At 43.1% G+C, this 25358-nt stretch overlaps 1 protein-coding gene across 4 annotated transcripts in view; it reads left to right on the forward strand.

Moving 5' to 3' along the window:
• The window catches only part of LOC126259233 (irregular chiasm C-roughest protein), a 1966280-nt gene extending 1945486 nt beyond the window's left edge, over positions 1-20794 (forward strand). For all 4 annotated transcript variants that reach the window (XM_049955850.1, XM_049955849.1, XM_049955851.1 and 1 more), the window contains 4 exons: positions 2259-2676; positions 13522-13632; positions 13715-13995; positions 19011-20794. In XM_049955850.1, the coding sequence (XP_049811807.1) occupies positions 2259-2676; positions 13522-13632; positions 13715-13995; positions 19011-19424 (1224 nt within the window). In that variant the 3' untranslated portion in view covers positions 19425-20794. The remainder of the gene's footprint in view (positions 1-2258; positions 2677-13521; positions 13633-13714; positions 13996-19010) is intronic.
• Positions 20795-25358: the final 4564 nt, after the last annotated feature.

The raw sequence follows: 25358 nt of genomic DNA on the forward strand, positions 1-25358 counted from the left end.
AAAACCAGCTGAAAAATTATGAGTGGAACATATCCCTACAGCGCAAAAAGTTTCGTGAATGGATTAATAAAAAGTAGAGATAAGTTAACGATGGTGATTTTAATGCTTCAGGTGTACTACATATTCTCAACCCTAATTGAGTACAACGCACAGAACGTTCATACAACGCCGTCAGACTATCGATTTTGAGCAACTCGTGCTTCAAATTGGGTTGATTGTCGGTAACGTCGTCTTACATTTCAATCAAGTCGCGACAGGTGTGCACACCCCGTTGGAGTCACGGTGTGAGGCACAAGCTTTGCACACACTTTTCTGTTCTTTCTCGAATACTTGATATACTATTTGCAACACAACAAGGTTGACACACTGTTGCCGCACGTCCACTACTTAACACTGCATGCTCATATGTGACTGGATGAATGCATACCTGTAGTTTACACTTGTTACTTCAAGCTGCCACCGTAGTACCTGACGGCGCTTATACGCCAGGAGCAAAATCAATCTCGGAACTTTTTGGACAGACGTTGGAGGATACAACAGACATTGTATTCTGTTATCATCTCAGATATCTTTCGCAGGTAAGGTGTGCTTGAAGAGTAAAGGCCGACTGTCTGCTTGCTTCTGACGGGAATTAAATAAATACAAGATGTACGTCTTTGCTTCCGCCGTTTTTCCCGAACATTTGAGGCTTTAATGAAACAAACTGGTTGCACATGTATCATTCAAAGTACGAATACCGCGTCGAAAAATTTGTTCATCTTTTGAAGGTATCCACGAATCGATCGAATTTGTGACTTCTTCGTGAAATCGGAAGTGTTGGTCAGCCAGGCCATCCGCCTTTGATCTAAACAGGTGATATTCAGAGGGAGCAATGTCTGGAGAATACGGAGGGTGGGGTAGGACTTCCCATTTTAACGTTTCCAAGTACGTTTTGACCTCTTTTGAAACGTGGGGTCGGGCGCTGTCATGCCGCAATATCCCTTTACAGTGCCTCTCGCCGTATTGCGGCAGTTTGTCTTTTAATGCTCTGCTCAAACGCATTAACTGCGTTCGATATCGAGCACCTGTGATTGTTTCACTTGGTTTTAACACCAAATAGTACACGACGCCGAGATGGTCCCACCAAATGCAGAGCATGATCTTGGAGCCGTGAATATTCGGTTTGGCCGTCGACGTGGAAGCATAACCGGGATATCCCCATGATTTTTAGCGTTTATGGTTATCGTAATGAACCCATTTTTCGTCCCCGGTCACAATGCGATGCAGAAATCCCTTCCGTTTTTGCCTCTGAAGCAACTGTTGACGAACACACAAACGCCATTCAACGTCTCTTGGCTTCAGCTCACAAGGGAACCAAGTTCCTTCTTTCTGAATCATTCCCATAGCCTTGAGACGTTTTGAAATGGCTTGTTGTGTCACTCTCTGTGTAATTGTGCCAATTCTTCTTGAGTCTGACGCGATTCTTCACTGAGCAGTGTCTCCAATTCATAATCTTCGAAAACATTCTCTCTCCCACCACTATGCTGGTCTACGACGTTAAAATCACCGTTCTTGAAGCGTTGAAACCACTCAGGACACGTTCTTTCACTAATAGCGTCCTTACCATACGTACTTGAGAGCATTCGACGAGACTCAGCCGCTGTTTTCTCCATATTGAAACAAAACAGTAACATCTCCCGCAGATGACGAGAATTAGCCTCGTAAACTGACATTTTCAATCAAGAACAACTTTATGATGCAGACACAAAAGGGTTAATGTTTGAATGAGGTTATGTTGACAGAGGTCCAACCTAACTGCCTGACGTCTGCGATCTGTTTCGACTGCTACTTACCGTTGTGGCCACCTATCGACAAATGGCGGAAGCAGAGTTGTACAACTTTAACAATAAAATTTTGTTTCAGTATGCTTTGTGCAGGAGGTGCCTCATAGTTCGCCAAAGATGCTGATAAGTAAATGTTTATTAGCTTCGAGATCCGAACATCTGATCATATTGACGTGCCGTGAAATTACAGCAGCCTGTATGGCGACGTTGTTACTGTGGCGTCATAGTGGTCATATTTTTATTTTATTTGACGCCACAGTAAGAACATCGTCATACAGGCTGTAATTTACCGATAGTTAATACAGATTTACTTACTACCACTGTTGGTGGTTAGAAATACGACTTTTATTCAAATATCTCGTCTGTCGTTGGCAATTGGTTAAATGTTTACTAGTTCCGAGGCAGGGTAGTGACTTGCTTCTGACCCCGGGACAGGTGGTGGGCACGTCGGTGAACCTGACGCTGGACGTGGAGCGGCACACGGCGGGCCGGTACTACTGCAAGGCGAGCGTGATGGGCTTCCCCGAGGTGGGCGCCGAGGCGACGGTCTACCTCAAGGGCCCGCCCACCATCAGCAGCCAGCGCACGCAGTTCGGCCAGCAGGGCGACACGGTGCGGCTCGAGTGCGTCGCCTACTCCATCCCCAAGCCGGACCACGTCATGTGGACGTTCCGCGGCGCCGAGCTCGACCCGGGCGACAGCGACTACACGCTGCTCGAGGAGCCCACGGCCGACGGCATCCGCAGCGCGCTCGTCATCCGCGACGCGCAGGACCGCCACTTCGGCGCCTACAACTGCTCCGTCACCAACCCCTACGGCAGCGACATGGTCGAGATACTGCTCAAGCCGCAGAGTAAGTAACCACTGGCTGTCTCCCCCCCCCCCCCCCCTTAGTCCATCTCCCAAATATTTTCAAGTACACTACTTACTAACACATTGTAAACCCATACTCTGATCCTACTTCTGTATCACTGCCAGTTCTCCACCTACATCTACATACATACTCCGCAATCCACCATACGGTGCGTGGCGGAGGGTACCTCGTACCACAACTAGCATCTTATCTCCCTGTTCCACTCCCAAACAGAACGAGGAAAAAATGACTGCCCATATGCCTCTGTACGAACCCTAATCTCTCTTATCTTATTTTTGTTGTCTTTCCGCGAAATATAAGTTGGCGGCAGTAAAATTGTACTGCAGTCAGCCTCAAATGCTAGTTCTCTAAATTTCCTCAGTAGCGATTCACGAAAAGAACGCCTCCTTTCCTCCAGAGACTCCCACCTGAGTTCCTGAAGCATTTCCGTAACACTCGCGTGATGATCAAACCTACCAAAAACAAATCTGGCAGCCCGCCTCTGAACTGCTTCTATGTCCTCCCTCAATCCCACCTGATAGGGATCCCAAACGCTCGAGCAGTACTCAAGAATAGGTCGTATTAGTGTTTTATAAGCGGTCTCCTTTACAGATGAACCGCATCTTCCCAAAATTCTACCAATGAACCGAAGACCACTATCCGCCTTCCCCACAACTGCCGTTACATACTTGTCCCACTTCATATCGCTCTGCAATGTTACGCCCAAATATTTAATTGACGTGACTGTGTCAAGCGCTACAATACTAATGGAGGATTCAAACATTACGGGATTCTTTTTCGTATTCATATGCATTAATTTACATTTATCTATATTTAGAGTTAAATGTAAATTAATGCAGATGAATACGAAAAAGAATCTATATTTAGAGTTAGCTGCCATTCTTCACACCAATCACAAATCCTGTCCAAGTCGTCTTGTATCCTCCTACAGTCACTCAACGACGACACCTTCCCGTACACCACAGCATCATCAGCAAACAGCCACACATTGCTATCCACCCTGTCCAAAAGATCATTTATGTAGACAGAAAACAACAGCGGACCTACCACACTTCCCTGGGGCACTCCAGATGATACCCTCACCTCTGATGACCACTCACCATCGAGAACACCGTACTAGGTTTTATTACTTACATCATCATCATCATCATCATCATTATTGTCATTACCATTATCATCAACCATTTCATCACAATTTATATGATCATTACCTATACCATCATCACTATCACCATCACCACCATCTATATGATCATCACATATACTATCATTATTAACATCAGCATCCTTTATCAGCATCATAATCTTCATCATCACAATCATCATCTGTTTCACCCACAATATTTATTTATCATTCCTCTATTCAGTTATCATCCAATCATGATTAGCATCAACATCCCTATGGTAACCTTGCTCATTGACACTATCGTCATTTACACATATTCATAATGTATACCATCAAAATCACACAGAAATCCCGTAAAGCAACAGAGAAATGATCAAATTTGGCAGCAGATATTAGAAGCCGAAAATTAAAACGTTTATGGACCTGATCAAAGACTTCCAACAATAAGACTGGAAGACCTGATTATGACATACATCAGAAAATTAAAGAATAATATAATGAAGGAGAACAAATTTAAAAAATACCTTGAAAAGCTCAGATAGAAACAGTTGAAGTAGTAGGCTGGAATCTGTTCAGCCAAAAGATAATTTGTCGGATAGTACAACCAGAGAATAATACTTCTCAAAACATTATATATGTATAAATAAATTATTAATATACCACATTTTTAAATCGCACTAAAAACTATAAAATAATTTCTCCTAGACCCATACAGATCCCCATTCCCATACGTAGGCCTACAGTCCTGAAAATGTGTGATTGTGAATTTTTAATAGCTACGAAAATACTTGTAAGATTTAAAACGAAAAACGAGGTGCATGTAGTATCAACTGAAAAGTAGTGTAATGCACTCTCCGTCTTCAGGCCACAAGTGGCCCATCGGGTCCATCCGACCGCCGTGTCACCCTCTGTTGAGGATGAGGATAGGAGGGGTGTGTGGTCAGAACACCGCTCTCCCGGCCGTTATGATGATTTTCTTTGAGCAGAGTCGCTACTATTCGGTCGAGTAGCTCCTCAATTGGCATCACGAGGCTGAGTGCACCCCGAAAAATGGCAACAGCGCATGGCGGCCTGGATGGTCACCCATCCAAGTGCCGGCCACGCCCGACAGCGCCTAACTTCGGTGATCTGACGGGAACAGGTGTATCCACTGCGGCAAGGCCGTAAAAGTAGTGTAATAGTAAGGGGTTATACTACTCATGCATCAGATATCCCATGTTTTTCACTGTAAATGTTAAAAAGTATTTTCGAGCTACTAAAAATTCACAATCATAAAGTTCCAGGACTAATTTTCTGGGGTTAGGAATCTACAGTATATGGAGTTAGAATAAATTATTTTAAATTTCTCAGTTTAATTTTAAAAATTGATACATTAAAAATTCTGTTTTATTTAATAACTATTTTTTGGTTTTTAGGCTCTGCGTGTGAGAAATTTTTAATCTATTTCAAACGTTTTGATGACATTACAACAGATATGTGTCAAATTTCAGATTTATTTCAGTTTCTCTTCACTTGACTGAACCAATAAATTGCTTCTTCCTACATAAGGCTGTGAAGGGAAAAATTAGAGAGATTCAAGCTCGCTCGAAGGCTGTCCAACAATCGTTCTTCCCGGGAAACATTTGCGACTACAACAGCAAAAGGGGAAATGGCAGTGGTACACAATGTACCCTCCGCCATACACCAAACAAGAAAGCGTGTTAATATTGCATTGTATTACAGTTCTGGGTCACGACTAAAATATCAGGTCTCTAGCTCATCGGAAAGTTGATTTAAAATCAGTTGCAAAATTTGAACTGAAAAGATTGACAGACAAGAAAGAGTATTAATAAAGAGGTGGCATTTGTATAAATTAATAGTAAAAACAAGACCAAGTGAATTGAAGAAAGAAAAGTACGCAAACAATAATATCATCGTCAGTATAAGCAACATCATACACGTCACCATCTACATCACTGGCAATGTTGATACATCCACCATCATTCATTCACTATTCATTCTCATTCACATATTCATCATCAGCATCATCAGCATGGTCATCATTCATTCACCATCTTTCATTTATTCACCATCCGTCATTCATCTGAACATCCATCATCAGTCGTCCATCATTCATCAGCACCGCCACCACCACCACCACCACCACCACCACCACCACCACCACCAATATCCATCTAGGGTTATGCTTCCGGCTTCATGAGTCACTTCATAATTTATGTCGTCCGCCTATATTTCTTTGCCCATTGAGTCTCCATACTTCTGCCAGCCTCTGTCATTTGCTACACAAAGAGAACTTGTCTATTTCTATCAGTGTGTCATTTTCTAATCGAATTATCATCATATGACTTTATTCGACTACACTCCATTGCCTTTGTTGTACAAATTTGTTACGCAGACAAGCCAATAAGTAGTTCCACAGGTGGGTGTGATTGTTCATTGTCAGAACTTGAGAATGTTCGGGACGTGGAAGGAATCTAGTGGATATTTCAGTTGCATCGTCGCGTGTCGCGATGACCTGATTCAGCAAGAGACGTGAGACGTGAACATCATAGGACGATGGAGCGTTCCAGCGAACCAGTCGTGCATTGCTTCCATGGCCATCGCCTATTACAGAGTCAGAGGTCTGCTTTTAGCTGGTGCGCATGAAAGGGAAAACGTTGTAATTCCATTATGAATACTAAAACACTATTACGAGCCGCCGTTGTGCTTCTATTAGTCGATTACGGCCCGTTTCGGAGTCTGTGCTCCATCATGGGGCGGTAAATTGCGTTATTACTTCGCTTGCTCGAGCCCGTGTTGCGTGCCGTTGTTATACGTGCAAATATATGCTGTTGTTGCACTTTTCGCTCGGTGTGTGGTGTGTGGCTACAGCCTGGTGCACATGAACACTACACCGTTATTTCGCCGCGCAACACAGGATTATACAAGCGCCGAAGTAGCGTAATTCTCCCTAGCAGGTGACGCAGTACAACGCTTTGTAATTGGCCAACAGAAGCTCGATAAGTGCTGTTATCAGTGCAGAATGTTAGAGCGTAATAACAAACACGACCAAAATGAAACGGTTAAATACAACGAAAGCAATTTACTCTCACTTCGACTAAGAAATCTTTGATATGTTACCCCTTCCACCCCCACCCCCTCCCCCACTCGTACGCATTTTAACTCAAACACAGAGTGAACTTGCGAAATCATACAATTTCTTCAAGTAAACATCAGTCGCGAATAAAGCTAGCAATTTTTAATCTTCTTTAGTGTCTTCTACTGTTTCAACCCGCCACGATAGCTGAGTGGAAAGCGTGACGGATTGCCGTCCTACGGGCCCGGGTTCGATTCCCGGCTGGGTCGGAGATTTTCTCCGCTCAGGGACTGGGTGTTGTGTTGTCTTCATCATCATTTCATCCCCATACGGCGCGCAGGTCGCCCAATGTAGCGTCGTATGTAGTAAGACCTGCACCAAGGCGGCCGGACCTGCCCCGTAAGGGGCCTCCCGGCGAATGACGCCAAACGCTCATTTCCATTTCCAAGCGGGATATAAAACTCTCATCGAGGAAATGTTCAGTAGCTGCAGTTGACATCTTTACTTGTAAAAACCAGTTTCAAGACTAACGCCTCGTTCTTAAGTGCTCCTATACAAAAAATTCCTAATGAGGAAATCCCGCTTTAACAAAAAGTAAATACGTAATAATGTTACTGAAGTGATCAAAATAAATCCATGTTTCAAATGGTTCAAATGGCTCTGAGCACTATGGGACTCATCTGCTGTGGTCATCAGTCCCCTAGAACTTAGAACTACTTAAACCTAACTAACCTAAGGACATCACACACATCCATGCCCGAGGCAGGATTCGAACCTGCGACCGCAGCAGTCGCACAGTTCCGGACTGCGCGCCTAGAACCGCGAGACCACCGCGGCCGGCAAATCCATGTTTCATAAGAGGACGACAGAACGGTTATTTGCTCCCCCCCCCTCTCTCTCTCTCTCTCTCTCTCTCTCTGTCTCACACACACACACACACAATTAGATACATTATTACCCAAAACGTTTCGTATAACGAGCACAAATGCAAATATTCCGCTGAGATTGTATTTCTTTCGGCATCATTTCCTTTTTACTGATTTACAGGAAACAGTGTACTCTCTTGCTATCTAATGAAGTACTGTACCTCTTATATTTCTCAGGAAACATCTTTTTTCGTGCAATAAGAGAAAAATATCGAAAGGAGCCAGTGAAACTTTCTCTCGACATTTTTCATGATGAGACGATTGTAATGGCACATGTAAGGGGCTTCGCAATAAGTTAATGACCTCAAGTAAGACGAGAACGACAAGATCCCAGTGGGCAGAAAGGAGAGCAAAGAAGCAACATTGCCTCTAAAGTATATTGTGTTCTCTTAAGACTTGAGATGGACAATCACGCTTGAGTAGCTAAACGGAATGTTTAATCAGTTAAGCCCTCGTGTTGTAAGCGAAACACACTCATCGTTACTGATGCGTAAATGTGCATTTGCAGCTTTCTGGGAAAAAAGTATATTCACGGGAATAATTACATCTTCGGAAGCTCAAGAGTACCTCACTTATGAAATACACAACTGTTTATATCTGCAAACAAGAGTTGCGAATGATGTAGACACCTGTACGTACGGTTTTGTAATTTTCTTGTCGGAACAAATCAAAACTCTTCCCACAGTAAGAGAGAATGCCAAAGGGAAAAAAAAAAGAAATCAGAAGAGTCCATACATTGCAGTTACACATTTAAATTGCTTAACAGAATAGTTTTGTGCACGGATGTAGCAATTTTCATGAAATTTAACTGAAACTGTGAAAAAATACTATCGTCTCTGAGGAATATATACGTAGTTCTCCTATGTTATCAGATTTGTTTTCTGTTGGAGAACTTTTAACTTCTTACCGTGGCCTCTGTGACTTTTATTTCTTGCTCATTTATGCAAATTTCCGTCTGATTTGCATGTACTTTCTTAAACTATTTATATGCTTTGAATTTTTTCTTCTCAGCCTATTCCGACAGTTTCCTTTAATGTAGTCGCAGTATAGTAATATTTCTGTCTAATCCTTCTTGTTCTATTAAGGTGAACATTGTGCAAAAAACAATTAAACTGATGGCCGTAACCCCAGTTGCTACATATTCTGTATTTAGAATATTACTTATTTGTGGCGGTAAACTAAGGAAAAGAAGGACGGAAATGGTGTAACAATAACAATATGTATTTGGGAAATGGTGAGCAATAAGAAATTGTGTATGGTTCAAGAGGGAATATTTAAATATACTTTGTATGTAAATAGTGAGTTTTCGAGGAAAATAACTTCCAGGTGAATATTTACAAAGTAGGTTTTAAGCCCAAACAGTCTTCATAATGTAATGCTGAGTTGAGAAGCTGCGTGTTGCTCATCCTGTAAATGTGTTCGCACGAGGCGTTCGAGTATTTTAGGTACTCTACGATCAAATAGTTTTACTTCTACCTGCTCTTGCACTGTTTCGTCTCTTAATTAGTCTGCTCTTGGCCATACTCCTGTTCTTCAGAAAAAAATTCATTTCTGAACTTTCTTTTCTCAATCGCACTAAGAATTAACCGCACCTGTAATTTGTTAAATGTGTTCTTCCGCGTCATTTACTTATTTTAAATATTTTAACTGTGCACCAAACACTGATATAAAAACCAACTTGGAGATTGTTTTCCACTTAGCGCATCAATTTCCTGCAACCTTCGATAATTATTACGCGTGTTCTTGATTACATTCTGTGTAAACGTGGCTTCATCGGTGGATGAAGCAAATGGCGACTGTCGTTTAACCATTGTGGAAGTATGTGAAGTAAGTGCAAGTTTTCGGCATGTAATGTTCGTGAGACACTGATACATGTAGAAAGTCGCCGTATGGTGATAGTAGGACTACGCTGCACAGGTTGTTGAACTAAACATTCACAAGAAAAAAAGGGAACTTTGAAAAATACCTGTTTCATGCAGCGTGCTGAAAACTACGGTACACACGCTACGATTTGGAACACGATTTGTCGGAAAGTGCCGACGACATTCTTCGAAAGCAGCGGGAGCACTACCATCGCAGAAGCAGCAAACATATGCCATATCAGCATTATTTTCATTAGTATTAGTGTGTGGAAATTTAGCCACCGCGTGTTCAAACAGCTAACTTACGCTTCTCCTTGATACGCTCAATTACCTGCATTACTTCACTGACAACACAACATAGAGAACTGCGCATTTAACGGGGTAGTTTAATGGTCGAAAGACATCCTGAGCAAAGAGGTTCCAAGCAGCGAGGTAGGTTGGAGTAGAATACAATTTGCATAAGACAAATACGTGCGCAACTAGCCGAAAAACAAATGTACATTAAATGTGTTCTGTCTCGGAAACCATTCGAAGTAGGGCATACGTCTATATGAAGTCTTTTTGCTTCAAATTATTGTTCTGTAACATCCATGAATGCTGACCATTACCCCCAAGACTCCCTGTATGTAAAACGCCTTGTTATACGCTAAAGGGGGCCTCACCATACGAGCGGACTTAGGAAAGTAACTTACACTTCATTATGGCAGGCCAAGTATATTTTACTTGATGCTGCACTACACTTCAAAGTCTCACACACACACACGCACACACACACACACACACACACACACACACACACACACACACACACGATTTCAAGATAAAAATTTAAGTCTCTGAAGTCTCTGTAAACAACCCGGAACTTTCTACCAATCGTTCAACGCCTCGACGATAGGAATCCATTCTTTGGTCACGGAACAATTCGGCGACAGCTGTGTCAATGTCCTCATCATTGGAAAATGTCTTTCCCATAGTGTCCTTTCAGCTTGCCAAAATCGCATGGTGCAACACATGGACTGCACCACCCGCGTCTTTGCGACCTTGGTTCAACTGTTCGCACCGCTTCCCTACGGCTGAACGCGACACCTCTTGAATATCACGCTGAATCTGTGTGCAGTTCAGACGTTTTGCCCACAAGAATCGTACTGGTTCGCCTACATCAACTTAAGAGTACGTTTCCAGTTGGTTCAACATTTCACGGGACTCTGTGATGCTCCTGTTATCTGTACCGCAACAAAACCGTGCAGGACACCAGGAACGTCTACTCTCTTTTGACAATGCACCATAATTGTTGTGCATCGTCTTACAAGGAGAGCCCCAGCGGTGGGATAGACCTTTTGAAACCAAATATACGGTGACGGGCCCTCGTTTCCCAGTAAGTGACCAAGACAATTTTGCGGAATTTTGCGTGACGCTTAGTATGTTCAAAAAGATTGTTTTGGGAATTGGTTGTGTGGTGTAATGGATTTGCAGAAGGTTGCGAGTTGGAATCTTAGGAGGTACATTAATTTTATTTATTTTTAAATCTTTATTGAAATGACATTGATCGTTATTTTTATTCAGTTAATTGCTTTAAATGTATTTTCTTTATTTCTGTTGCTTTGTCACATCATTTGAATTACCGGATGAACTTTTTCATTTGCTTCATTTTTTCTTTATATTATTCTTTTTCCATTCGGAATTTTTGTAAATCTGAATTTAATTATATTAATCTATTATAATATTCAATTATTTGAAAATTATCTGTCCGTTAAAAAACAAAAGATGAAATAATCTATTTATATTAACTGTGCAATGATGTGCAAAATGTAGTTTTCGTTACAAAATGTGTGATTTTTTTGCATTTCAATCGTCATACAAAGATTTAAAAGATATCTTAAGTACCTTCTGCACTATGGACAATATAATGCAGATGAAGATTTAAGTGAAAGAAGAGTATGCAAGTAAAACGGAATTCGAGCAAAGTGAGGAATAAATATAATGAATGCAATAACCTGGTCGAAAAAGACAGGATGATAAGACAAAAGAAATTAAATTGAAATAATACATAAAATTAATTAAAAACACATGAACAAGGATTCCAACAGAAAAAGGATGATAGGAAGAAACATAAAAGCAAATGAAGAAGTAAACAGTTTTTCATATTCCTAAGCAACAGTCATGCAATACTTTTTAAATGAACGCACCGCCATTTGACTGTATTGTTGTTTATTTAATTATGACCCAGGTTTCCGCCTTTTATGCCATTTCAACTGATTGGATTTAGGTCATTAGCATATATTGCAGGACATCGAGCTCAAAATTTGCCATAAATTAAGAAAAATATTGACTCCCCACGAAATGCCAGATGTAAAATGATTTTTCTTAATTTATGGCCAATTTTGTGCTTGATGTTCAGCAAAAAAAGTAACATAAACTTTATCATTTGAAATGGCATAAAACGCCGATATATTGGTCGTAATTAAATAAACAACATTACTGTCAAATGGCGGTGTGTTCATTTAAAAATAAAGAAGTTAATATTATGATTACGATGATGTGAGAAAGGAATGGAAATAAAAAAATTGCATTTAAATGAGTTAATTGAATGATGCGATTAGCACCCACAACTTCTTGAATGTGAAGTCCTTACCCTATCCATTACACCACACAGCCAGGCCATGAATTGTAACTTTTTTTAACGGTATTGAGTGTCACGGAAAATTTCGAATTAATTTCGTCAATTACTGGCAAATGAGGACCCACCAGGGTGACTGGCTGCAGTTTGTGATATCTGGGATGTTAACCCACATAACCATATAGAAGGTTTCAAAAAGTAGTTTTACCACTGGGACCTCTCCTTCTTAGTTTCGTACGATATGTGTAGTTCACTACCTGACGTTCCTACGTACACAGGATGGTCAAAAATAGTCAGAAAAAATTGTAACGGTGTTCCAGGGAAGGTTGTGCTGAGAAATAATTCTTTAAAAAAAACCTCGATGCCTTGTACCGTTTCCTAGTTAACACTGAAGTTAGCTATTCAGGCGGTTGCGCGCTTTAAGTTCGATCGGCCTGCCAGAGACGGTGACGGCAAACGTTCTTTCTTTGGTTTCCTAAAACCGAACACGAGAGCAGTACAAAAATGGGACGTGGGACGGTAGTTAGCCAAAGGCTGAGCAGTTGCGTACGCTATCATCATGAGAACAGCTGATACTAATTGTATATGGCAGGCCGCTCGAGTTCGCGTGCGCAACGGCCTGATTGCCTAACTTCAGTGCTAGTTCTAAGTGGTCAGCGCGACAGAATGTCAATCCTCCGGGCCCGGGTTCGATTCCCGGCAGGGTCGGAGGTTTTCTCCGCTCAGGGACTGGGTGTTATGTTGTCCTAATCATCATCATTTCATCTCCATCGACGCGCAGGTCGCCGAAGTGGCGTCAAATCGAAAGACTTGCACTCGGCGAACGGTCTACCCGACTGGAAGCCCTACTCACAAGACAAAAACAAAAAAAAGGGCTAGTTAACTCGGAAACGGCGCAACGTATCTTATTTTTCTTAACAAATATTTCTCAGCACAACCTAGTCTGCAACACCCTTATCAGCTTTTCGAACTGTTTCTGACCACCCGGCACGTATAGGTCGAACGAAGATCATCTTTGGATCCGCACCAGTCTCGACAGCACAAAAGGTATCACTGTAGCGACTTTTTTGTGGTTAATAACGATGGGCGTCAAATATTTACTAGCTCTGGTACAATGTTTATACAAAGTATCGTTGACGAAGTCATATACGGTTCTTCTTCTTCGTTCTGAAGTTAATGTACTCGTATATTTAAAGCTGCGCGTTATTCCTTTGCAGAAAATTTCCCACTGCTGATGATCCTGACCGGCGTGATCGGCGGCGTGATAGTGATCATCGTCATCGCCATGATCATCATCCTGTGCCAAAGGCGGGAGAAGAAGCCGAAAGGTAAGGTGCCGCAATAGAACATTCTGGTAGTGGAATACTGCCTCCGAGTAAGGCAGTGCGACTAATGGTCGGTTTCCGGCAGTGGGTTCGAGCGCGGCAGACAGCAGGGAGGCGGAGAAGCAGTGCAAGGAGTCGGACCGGTCGTCCAACATCTCGGACCTGAAGATGGAGCTGCGCACCGGGTCGTCGGTGAGCAACGTGCACTGCGAGCTGGAGTACGGGCCCGACTCGGAGACGGGCAGCGAGAGCGTGGTGACGCGCGTCGGCGTGCCGCTCGCCGGGCCCGTCGCGCTGCCCGTCAACGGCGGCGACGCGCTCTACCGGTACTCGGCCGAGTTCAGCGACCAGCCCTACCCCAACAAGGTGCGCCACCGCTCTCCACCTCCCCTACACTTACAGGCTCTTTGGAAATTCCCGATACAAACTTCTGAGACCGGAACGTATACGCTTAAAATAGACTCAAATTACGTAACTGACAGTATTATGAAACACAACTGTTGGAAAGGGAGTGGCATGTGAACGTGGAATTTATCTCGTCGCTTATGCGCTTCTCCCTGTACTGCTGCAGCAAGAAAAGACGGTTTTATTCACAAAACAAGTAAATTTAATACTCCATTAAATTTCGGGCATGCAGGCGCGCAAATAAAATTGCCTCCACTGCTATTTCGGCCGCGTATCGTCCGGCCATCCTCAGAGTTAGTCACAACACTGACGCCAAGATTTATTTTTTTTTCTTTATTGTATTTCAGTGCCCCATCCGGGGCGGGCTAGCAGCAGCATATGCGCTGCTATTCAACTGAAAGACGTTAATGATACAATAGAAGACATTTAAAATAACATAAAGGAGAAAATATGGCGTACACAGACATAAAAAAGGGGGAACATCATGGAAGAGAACAGACAAAATGGAGATAAAAACCGTAAAAAATTTGCACATGCAAAACATAACCACACACTGGACCATAAAAGTGTCGATGGACAGTGTAGGACATGACAATCACTGACAATAACACTTTGTACAAGTCCAGCACACAATTAAAATCACAGCTCTTGACGCACAGGAGAACAGCACCAAACACAACACTGACATTGTACACTCAGGACGATGAGCAAACAGAGAGAATCTGCCAGGGGCATACAGACGAGAGAGGAGGGAAGAAGGGTTGGAGGGGAGGAGAGGGAAGGAGGAAGGGAGGGGAGGAGAGAGTGGAGAAAGGAAGAAGGTAGGGAGGGAAGGAGATGAGGGGGGGAGGCGATGGGCGGGGGGCGCGCCGAAGGAAGAAGGCCAGTGAGGGAAGGACATGGGAGGGAAGCCGTCGAGGAGGGGGTGCAGGGACTCTGGGATGGAAGGAGAAAAATCCGCTCTGGGAGAAGGTGAGATGAGGAAAAAGGGGGTCCTGGCGAGGGAGGAGGAGGGGGGGGGGGACAAGACCACGTTACCGTTGGAAGGAGGGGTACATGTCACAGCGAAGTTCAACATCCGGGAGAGGGAGGTGCTGGAAACGGCCCTGATGAAGGAGATGGAGGTGTGGAGGTGGAGAGAGGAAGAGATTCAGCGATAGAGGTGTGGCTACGGGCGGGGGGTGGGGAGGAAGGAGGAAACCAGGGGGTGGGGAGATAGAGCCTGCAGACAGTGTAAAGGATGCAGAGACGTTGGAGGAAAAGGAGGAGGTGAGGGAAGCGGATGAGGTCATAACAGGAGCCATGAGGGGGAAGGAAGGCGGATACGGAAGGCAAAGCGGAGCGCACGATGTTCAAGGATTTGGTGGGTCTTATAGAAGTGGGTGGATGCGGAGATCCGGGCAACGCTGGCATAACAGAGGATAGGACAGATGAGGGAATTGTAGGTGTGGAGGATGGTGGAAGGATGCAATCCCCATATCCGGCCAGACAGGGGTTTTACGAAGTGGAGGCAGGAATGGGCTTTCTGCTGGATGGTCAGGAGGTGAGGGGTCCAGGTGAGGTGACAGTTGAGGATGAGGCCAAGATATCTCAGGTTGGGGATGAACTGGATGGGACGACCATAAATGGTGAGGTAGAAATCATGCAGATGGAAGGAGCAGGTGGTGCGGCCTATGATGATTGCCTGGCTTTTGGAAGGGTTGAAATGAAGGAACCACTGGTTACACCAAGTAATGAACTGGTCAAGGTGGGTTTGGAGGGAGCGTTGGGACTGTTGAAGAGTAGGATAGAGAGCCAGGAAGGCGGTGTCATCAGCATATTGAAGAAGGTGGACAGGTCGGGGTGGCTTGGGCATATCAGAGGTGTACAGGAGATAAAGTAGAGGACAGAGCCCTGGGGGGCGCCAGCAAGACTCTTGTTTTACATTCATAAAAAATGTATATAATTATAAAGGCTAAGTAAGTAGGCCCATTCAGCCACGATCTGTGCGTGACCGACGCTTTGAGCGTGCGTTGGAAGTTCAGACATTGGTCAACAGATGGCACTGGAACGCAAATACACAGAAGAGAATGTCCGTTATAAAGTACGCTATGCCCAGAAGCTTACAAAGCTTTTAGAACGCGTATATCGGCTGAAAATAAAACTGTCCACTGCAGTGGACAAATACACCAAAAGGGCTAATCCGCTGTGCATATTCGATGCGGGGTCGGCGCTTTAACAAGCACAGCTGCCCGGGCGCGATGGACCACTCTAACCTGATTGATAAAATAAAAAAATCTGTCACTAACGCCACAGAAATTTGTAATTATTAAACTTATTATTATTATTATAGCAACAAGTACACAGTTTTCATAGCACTATAAAAATATTTCATGAAAAGGCATTAAATAACATTATACTGAGGTATGTGTTGTCCCAGCAACAGTAATGCTGGAGAAAAATATAAGCACTTCAAACAGATTTGGATCTGCTACCGGCTAGGTCTGTCTTCTGGAAGATTAGTAGTAACGTCAACTAACAATGTTCTGCCATCTTTTAGAAATTCTCCACTGTTAACAGTGGTTTTTAGCTGCAAAATGAGGCGGTCTAATGCCCAAAAAGATTTTATTCACATTGACATTGTCGAAGCCTTCGCATTTGTAAATTTAAAAGCTAAACTTCCATAATGGATGAGATGTTGAGCTGACGAGGAGAGCACGGCAGGTGCCATAACCTGAGTTCCCAGTAACTTCGCTCAGTGGAAGAGGAGCCAAAATAAGTTGTTATCCGTAGGTATGCAACCGTTTCTGAGCAAACGAATGTCAAAAGTTTTCGATGTAATTTAGATATATTCTTGCACGCTAAAAGCCGAGCCCAACTGGCGCCATAGTGGCTGGCGTGGCTATCTCACTTTTGCATCCCGTGTTCGAAACCCGTTTATTGTTTTTATTTATTTTATATTACTTTATTTTGTATATCTCCCCATGTCCGTAAAAGGTTACTACACGAGTGTTTCGTATCAAGTTAGGGAATACAGGGGCGTTATATTAGCTGCAAAATTACAACTGGGGTTCACAACAAGCCGAAACATAGAAGTTCCGAACACCAAGAGCATCGGGCGAAGGCAGGTTTACCACAGCGACATTTCGTCGCATGAATTTAACTCGGGAAAGAAGCGTCGTTAACACTGCTGAAGATTTAATGCGTTGACAATAATTTCGTGGTAAACCGAGCATAACGGATCATTTTTCCGAAAACTGGCGCTTGTAGCTGATTATGAATCAAAAACCGCTGCAGAAATTTCACTGAAAAAATTTCAAATCATTTTCCATTCATTTTTGGTTTTATTTTGAAATTCATTCACGTGACATACACTTAGTAGACGAATAAGGACAACGTCATTTCAATATACATCGGAAAACGTCCGTGACGTAATCCCCTACGGACATAGTTGGCAAAAAGTAAAACCGAAACAAAAAGCAGTAATCGGGTTTAGACTGAACTGTTTGCTCGGTAAAAAGGCACATAAATAACCTGGAAAACTCTGAACGTCGCTTTCTCAGAAAAGGCCTATATCTCTGACGGCCTATATCTCTGACATCGATCTGTTGTAGAATTTTAGAACATGTTTTTTGCCCGCGTATCATGTCATTTCTGGAAACCCAGAATCTACTCTGTAGGAATCAACATGGATTCGGGAAACAGCGATCGTGTGAGACCCAACTCGCTTTATTTGTTCATGAGACCCAGAAAATGTTAGATACAGGCTCCCAGGTAGATACCATTTTCCTTGACTTCCGGAAGGCGTTCGATACAGTTCCGTACTGTCGCCTGATAAACAAAGTAAGAGCCTACGGAATATCAGACCAGCTGTGTGGCTGCATTGAAGAGTTTTTAGCAAACAGAACACAGCATGTTGTTCTCAATGGAGAGACGTCTACAGACGTTAAAGTAACCTCTGGCGTATTACAGGGGAGTTTTATGGGACCATTGCTTTTCACAATATATATAAATGACCTAGTAGATAGTGTCGGAAGTTCCATGCGGCTTGTCGCGGATGGTGCTGTAGTATACAGGGAAGTTGCAGCATTAGAAAATTGCAGCGAAATGCAGGAAGATCTGCAGCGGATAGGCACTTGGTGCAGGGAGTGGCAACTGACCCTTAACATAGACAAATGTAATGTATTGCGAATATGTAGAAAGAAGGATGCTTTATTGTATGATTATATGATAGCGGAACAAACACTGGTAGCAGTTACTTCTGAAAAATATCTGGGAGCGTGCGTGCGGAACGATTTGAAGTGGAATGATCATATAAAATTAATTGTTGGTAAGGCGAGTGCCAGGTTGAGATTCATTGGGAGAGTCGTTAGAAAATGTAGTCCATCAACAAAGGAGGTGGCTTACAAAACACTCGTTCGACCGATACTGGAGTATTGCCCATCAGTGTGGGATCCGTAAGGAGGTCGGGTTGACAGAGGAGATAGAGAAGATCCAAAGAAGAGCGGCACGTTTCGTCACAGGGTTATTTGGTAAGCGTTACGGAGATGTTTAGCAAACTCAACTGGCAGACTTTTCAAGAGAGGCGCTCTGCATCGCGGTGTAGCTTGCTGTCCAGGTTTCGAGAGGGTGCGTTTCTGGATGAGGTATCGAATATATTGCTTCCCCCTACTTACACCTCCCGAGGAGATCACGAATGTAAAATTAGAGAGATTCGAGCACGCACGAAGGCTTTCCGGCAGTCGTTCTTCCCGCGAACCATACGCGAGTAAACAGGAAAGGGAGGTGATGACAGTGGCCACCATTGGTGGCTTGCGGAGTATAAATGTAGATGTAGAGGTCTACCGATAAGCCGAGACACGTTTCAGCTTCTTTTGACTCCTCTTCCACTGAGTGACGTTTCTGCGAAAACGGGTTATGGCATTTGCTGTGTTCTGCTCGAGAGAGACCCGTGTGTTTTTGGAAGAGTCGTAGCGAGTGTGGCCTCGCTGTTGCAGGACGGGCAGAACAACAACGGATACGTGCCGTACGTGGACTACTCGCGCGAGTACACGCCGCCGGCGACGCTGGCGCTGGAGACGAGCCGCGAGTCGCTGGGCGCGTCCGTGGACCCCCGCTACTCCGCCGTCTACGGCAACCCCTACCTGCGCGCTCCGCCCGCCGGCGCCGCCACGCTGCCGCTGCCGCTGCCTCTGCCGCTGAGTGCGCAGCAGCCGGTGGGCGCGCCCGCGCCGCCCCCCTACTCCACCGCCGCCGCCGCCTCCGCAGCTGCCGCCGCCGCCGCCTCCGCCGCCCGCAACGGCGCGGTGCCGCAGGTGGCGCGCCTGCCGTCGTCGCCCACGTCGCAGTACATCGTACCCAGCTCGCAGCCTGCCGCCGTCAAACGGGGCACGCTGGCCACGCACGTATAATGCCGACTCCCCCCGCGGGCGCCCCACCTCCAGGTCCTCGCGATTGTCGAAAGAGCTTCCACTCGATAAACCCCCCTCCCCCCTTCCTCACCTCCACCCAGAACACTACTCCCCCAAAGTCGCGCGCGGATACCAAAGACTTTTTAAACGTAAAATAAAATTTCCAAACAACTTCCTGTACGAAGTGCAAAGAGACGCTGTCGTGGTATATTTTTCTTTCCGTGAAAGAACGTAGCATGTGCAGGTGTTCGCCGTTTGAAAAAAGCGGTGTTAGAAACAGTGCGTGTGCTCTGACCCGAGAGTCTCCCGCTGACGTTCTGTTTGTGGCTGCCGAGACTTGACTTGTGCCATAACGCGAGAGACGATGCAAGTAGTGAGCGAGGAGTTATTTAAACTCCAGTAGTGGCGAGGTAACCACCATCGACAGGCTTCAGTCCGCTTCGATGTAATGTACTGGCCGATCGAAGGCTTATTGTATCGCTCTGTTTCTGTACGCATTGCAACCGAACTTAACTCGTATGTAAATATCTTAACTGTGATTTGAATAATATTTTTAATGTGTTTGCTATCAGATCGTCATTTTGGAATTTCTTCCACTTTGAGAAAAAAAAAATGTTAAGTCCATTAAATAAACAAAAATAAGAAATTTAAAAAAAAAGAATGAAAAGTATTCGGGCCTAATTATTCAGCTTTTGGACTCTGTGTCATTTTTTTTACAATGGAGAGGAAAAAAAAGTACGAGGATCTATCGAGTTAGTTGCCAAATGGCTTGTAGTCAGACTTTATACTCCATGTCAATTGTACCAGGGCTGTAGGTAAAGCGGAGGACACGAACGAGACTCCAGTGCTATTAAGACGTCTTGTCTAGCGTTCCGAGTGTTTTATCGCATCGATTTGTTACTCACAGTTGGTTATTTTTGTATTGTAGCGGGCACTCAAGACAAAGTTAGATCGACCGAGAATACGACTTATAGCGATCTCCCGTCCCTCCTGCTAATAAAGTTGACCGTTAAAAGAGGATGAATTTTTTTATAATGTTGCAGGCCAGTCTGTCTGGCCCTAAAGTAGTGGTGCCAGAGGTCGTTTTATGATCAATTGTGTTGATCTGTGTAGAGTGCATTCATTCTGGAAAAAAAAGGACAAGATATATGCTGCTGCTACAGCCGTGTTTCTAGAACAAGAAACGAAATGGTTAATTGTGTTGATACAATAATTATTTTATGCTACGGTTGCTGTTGAATGAAGACTGCCTTTAGCACAGCGTGTTAAATGTTGTGTGTTTGGGCCTAATTGTTTTTATATAGTTCTCTCTCATATAATATATATGTGTGTGTAAATATGTACATGACTGTATAAAAATATTTGCCAGAGTCGTGTAAATTTTATTAAGTTAATAAAATGGAAGCACAGCAACGAAAGAATTCCGCTATCAGAAGCTTAAAAGTCTTTCTCTACTGTGAGTAGCTCTGGACTGTTCCTACGTGAAATAAATACTAGAGTTCAAGCATTCACTGTTAACCATTTCTTGTTGAAGGTGTTGTTTAAGTGGTGACGTTGAATGTGTTTCCAACAAGTAAGAAACATTCCTCAGTATTTTAAGGAAATTCAGGTTATTAGAATGTTATTTAGATAGCCTTTTATATATAAAAAAGAACGTTGCCTATGGCCCTGATTCATTCGATTGTAGATTCATTTCTGTTTCTATTGAACTTGACTCAACGTCGTCATTTTTTCTTACACACTTTTTGGATTTCAAAGGAGAAAACTGTCCTAATAAAGAATATGAGACTTTCGTGACTGACAGCTCACAGTTTCTTTCTTTGCTCCTGCTACGCCATCCCTAACTCACTTTACGAAAATGAACACTCTAGACACACATCAGACACAACAAGTATGGTTATATACATTTGGCGAGTGAATACATAACACACACACACGCACACACACACACACACACACACACACACACACACACACACACACACAAAGAGAAATGACTGACTAGAACGAGACTCGGCGAGGTGCAACCATGGAACACAGAGGAGAAACAACCACACTTCTAAGCACATGCAGAATAAAGACTTCTTACAACTTTTAATCCAATGGTCTACTTACGACGTAGTCGCCTGTCTGTAGACCTCTAGTAGCCTTGAGTACCTGTATGGTTAAAGTGAAAGAGGTGCAAAAATACTATCGCCGCTACAACCTAAGCTATCGACATTGGCCTATTTACGACAATTACTCTTCGTCCACACACTGGTGCCAACGTGGCGCCAACAGTGGGCAATATTTATGGGACATCAGCCAAACATTTCAACCAACGATCAGTTGAATTTATAATGAGTCCGCATAAACTTATTTGATGGCGGCTGGTGCATTTACGCTTTTTAGCGCATGAATAATTGTATTTTATCATTACAAAACAGATAAAGAGATACTTTTAAAAGAATTTGATGGGCTGTAACTCTTCACACTTTTAGAAATCAGTAAAAATTTTTAAAAGTAAAGTCTAATTACTTAGTTACCATACTTAAAATTTCATCAACTTGTCTTGCGATTTTATTTATTGTTATTGTTGCAGGTTCAACATGTGTCAGTTATTAGACCATCTCAAGCACAAACCTTCAAGTTAGGAAAGTTTGATAAGTTTTGTCGGATATCAACAACAGATTTTGAGCTGCTTCTTCAAATGATTGAACCCAAAATAAAAAAAAGATAGTTTTTGGAGGGAAGATATACCCGGAAAATTTTGTTAGTCATTGACACTTGATTTCTTGCTACATTAGACAACCCAAATTTCCTTTGTAAAATATTCTCTCAGGTGATGCCACTGATAGTGCCTGAAGTTTGCAAAACAATATGTGAGGCCTTGAAATATTATGTTAAGGTAATGTCCATTTTTTAAAGTTCGTTCAGTGAGAAATAGTTTCAAAAGCACCACTGAGTCTCTACGCCTACATTTCTATTTTGCTGTTGACTTGTCCAAGAAAGCTATCCACGAGATCGTAGGAAAACGGAATACTTTGATATGCTTCATTCTAAATGTCCCTGAATCGACTTAAGTCTTTTGTCCTCTTCTGGTAAAGGCGATAAATTGAAATTAAAGACTCCTTTTGTAATTCGGATATTTTTGCTGGATGCACTTTCATGCATCCACTGTAGTATTACAATCTTTTTGGTTCCTGGTAGTAGGATTCCCCAAATGTACTCCCGAAAAACTCATGGACTTGCCTGTTACTCCACTGTTCCTGATACATTGTAATTTCAAAAATCAACGTAGTAATACAAGCAACAAATAAACAAACAGACTCAGGTTTCTGAACAACAATGGAAACAAACAACGTTGGCGCCAAAGTGTGGTTGACATATTAATATTTGTCTCGACGCCTTTTGATATTTGCTCGAAATAATGACAAGCGACGGTGGCGCACCAATATTGCTATTTCATCGATCCACGCATTGAACCAACTAATTACTTGCACCAATGTTGGACACAGTGTGTGGACCCAGCCTTAGGGTTACGTGCATTACAAAATGCACATTTTCTTAACATAGTCTATAAACGCCTCACATACTGTTTTGCAAACTTCGGGCATAGTCTAGTGACATGACTTGAGTTGATATTTTGAAAAGGAAAGGTAGGCTTTTGAAACTGTCTCATGTAGCAAGAAATCGATGTGTCAATGGCAAACAAACTTTTCCCCCTAAACAGTACCTTAATTTTTTATTTTGGGTTGAATCATTTGAAGAAGCAGCTCAAAATCTGCTGTTAGCCTACGACAAAACATATGAAACAATCCTGAAGCCAGCAATAATGATTGTAAATAAAATCACAGAACAGGTACATGAATTTTTAATTATGGTGATTGATAACCTACAACTTACTTAAAAGTTAGAGATTTCTAAACGTAAGAAGTGTTACAGGCCGACAAATTTTTTTACAGATGATGCTTTGCAGATTGGTAGTAACAAAATATAATTATTCACGCATTCAAAACCGCAAATGCTCTGCAAATTCAACTGAATGTAGTCTCGAATGTGTGGATCTGTCTCACAAATACTGCTCAACGATGGCGGCAACATTGGCACCAATGTGTGGACGAAGGGTAACAATGAGAGTGCGAGCTGATATTTCCATAGATTCTCGTTGCACTTGCGCACAGTACACTTGATTTTCCCGCGCGCCCTTCGTTGATGGCTGTTTATAGACTCCTAGTTTCACTTACCTTTTATTCATAACACAAGTGTCATAGGGAAAAATACAAGTGAATTATGCAGATGAACGTCATATCCTCATTGTAAGCAAGACTCTGAAGAGAAAACCCTACTTTTAACGACGTACTGTAACGAAAAAACGCCTTATAGTAGTAGCACACATAGTGCTAAGGTTATTAAGATATTTATACAGCAGGTGCGGACACAGTGAACATGCAGATGAAGAACTGACCGACATGTTTCCGGATGCTTGAGTAAAATGAAAAGGTAAGTCGATTCAATGTTTTTACGTCACTCGAGCCTGATCATCTCAGTCTTCGTTACATTGTAGATACAACTGCAATCAAGAAACTGCATGTAGAACAGCACAGACTACTCTGCTCTAGAGCGTATCGGAGTCCTCGCCGATCTCTTTATCCGGCGCTTTAAATATGGTACCCGATTTGATAAAGTCGCAATAGACCGTGAGAAGCCAGTTACCAGTACGAACGTTGCTGAAAACGGTTCTCATCTCACCGTGCTTGTAAAGGAGAGTAAATGAATTATACATAGTGTATCGAACAGAACCATCCGATTTAAAAGAATCGTAACTATCAAGTTATTTGAGATATGTGCGTGAACAACGGACTATTGGAAGCAAAGGAGCAAACTCTCGAGTTTTACATGGTTCCCCCTACGTAGCAACAGTGTGCGCCCACTTCAGTTCGTGGTGTCGGAACAAAAGAAAGCATTTTGTGTTCTACGTTTTGCGCAGAGAGGGTAAGTAATAACTCTTCAGAGTTAGGTATGGCGTGGATCATCCTACGGCACAGATCATTAGACGACGGCACAGCAATTCCTAGAAACAGGTTGTTTGTGTAAACGCAAATCGCCGGGTGTGACACGGACGTCGAACGCATCCGCCATAGTTTCACAAGGGCTCCGCAGATATCCGTTCGCCGTGCAGCTCGGTAGCGCAACATGGCCCCCATGTCCGTCTGCTTCCAAGTTTTCACATACAACACAAAATTCAGATATTGCAAGCTCTTCGTGAAAATGACAAACAAGAACGTGTGGAGTTCTGTAAATTCGTTCTTGGCAAGATGGAGGATGAGAGTTTTCATCCACTGTTAGTGTTTAGTGAGTAAGCAATATTCCATTTAAATGGAAAGGTGAACCGTCATAATGCGAGAATATGGGGTACGGAACAACTACTTAAAGTTGAACAACATGAGAGGGACTTTCCAAAACTTAATGCGTTTTGTGCAGTTCACGGAAATTGTCATATGCCATGCATCTGAAGGAAGGCATATTGAACACCTATGAAAAGATGTGAAAAAAAATTTTTTTGCGTAGTTTCTCGTCATCAAAAAACAAAGTTCATTGTATATGTTTATTAGTATATAGACATGTCAAATCGTATGACTCTTTTTTATTAACGCTATATTTAACTATTGTTTTTGCCCGCGGCTTCCCCTGGGTGCGCGTATGTCACATATACACTCCTGGAAATTGAAATAAGAACACCGTGAATTCATTGTCCCAGGAAGGGGAAACTTTATTGACACATTCCTGGGGTCAGATACATCACATGATCACACTGACAGAACCACAGGCACATAGACACAGGCAACAGAGCATGCACAATGTCGGCACTAGTACAGTGTATATCCACCTTTCGCAGCAATGCAGGCTGCTATTCTCCCATGGAGACGATCGTAGAGATGCTGGATGTAGTCC

This window comes from Schistocerca nitens, chromosome 5, assembly GCF_023898315.1.
Source record: "Schistocerca nitens isolate TAMUIC-IGC-003100 chromosome 5, iqSchNite1.1, whole genome shotgun sequence".
Lineage (NCBI taxonomy): Eukaryota > Metazoa > Arthropoda > Insecta > Orthoptera > Acrididae > Schistocerca > Schistocerca nitens.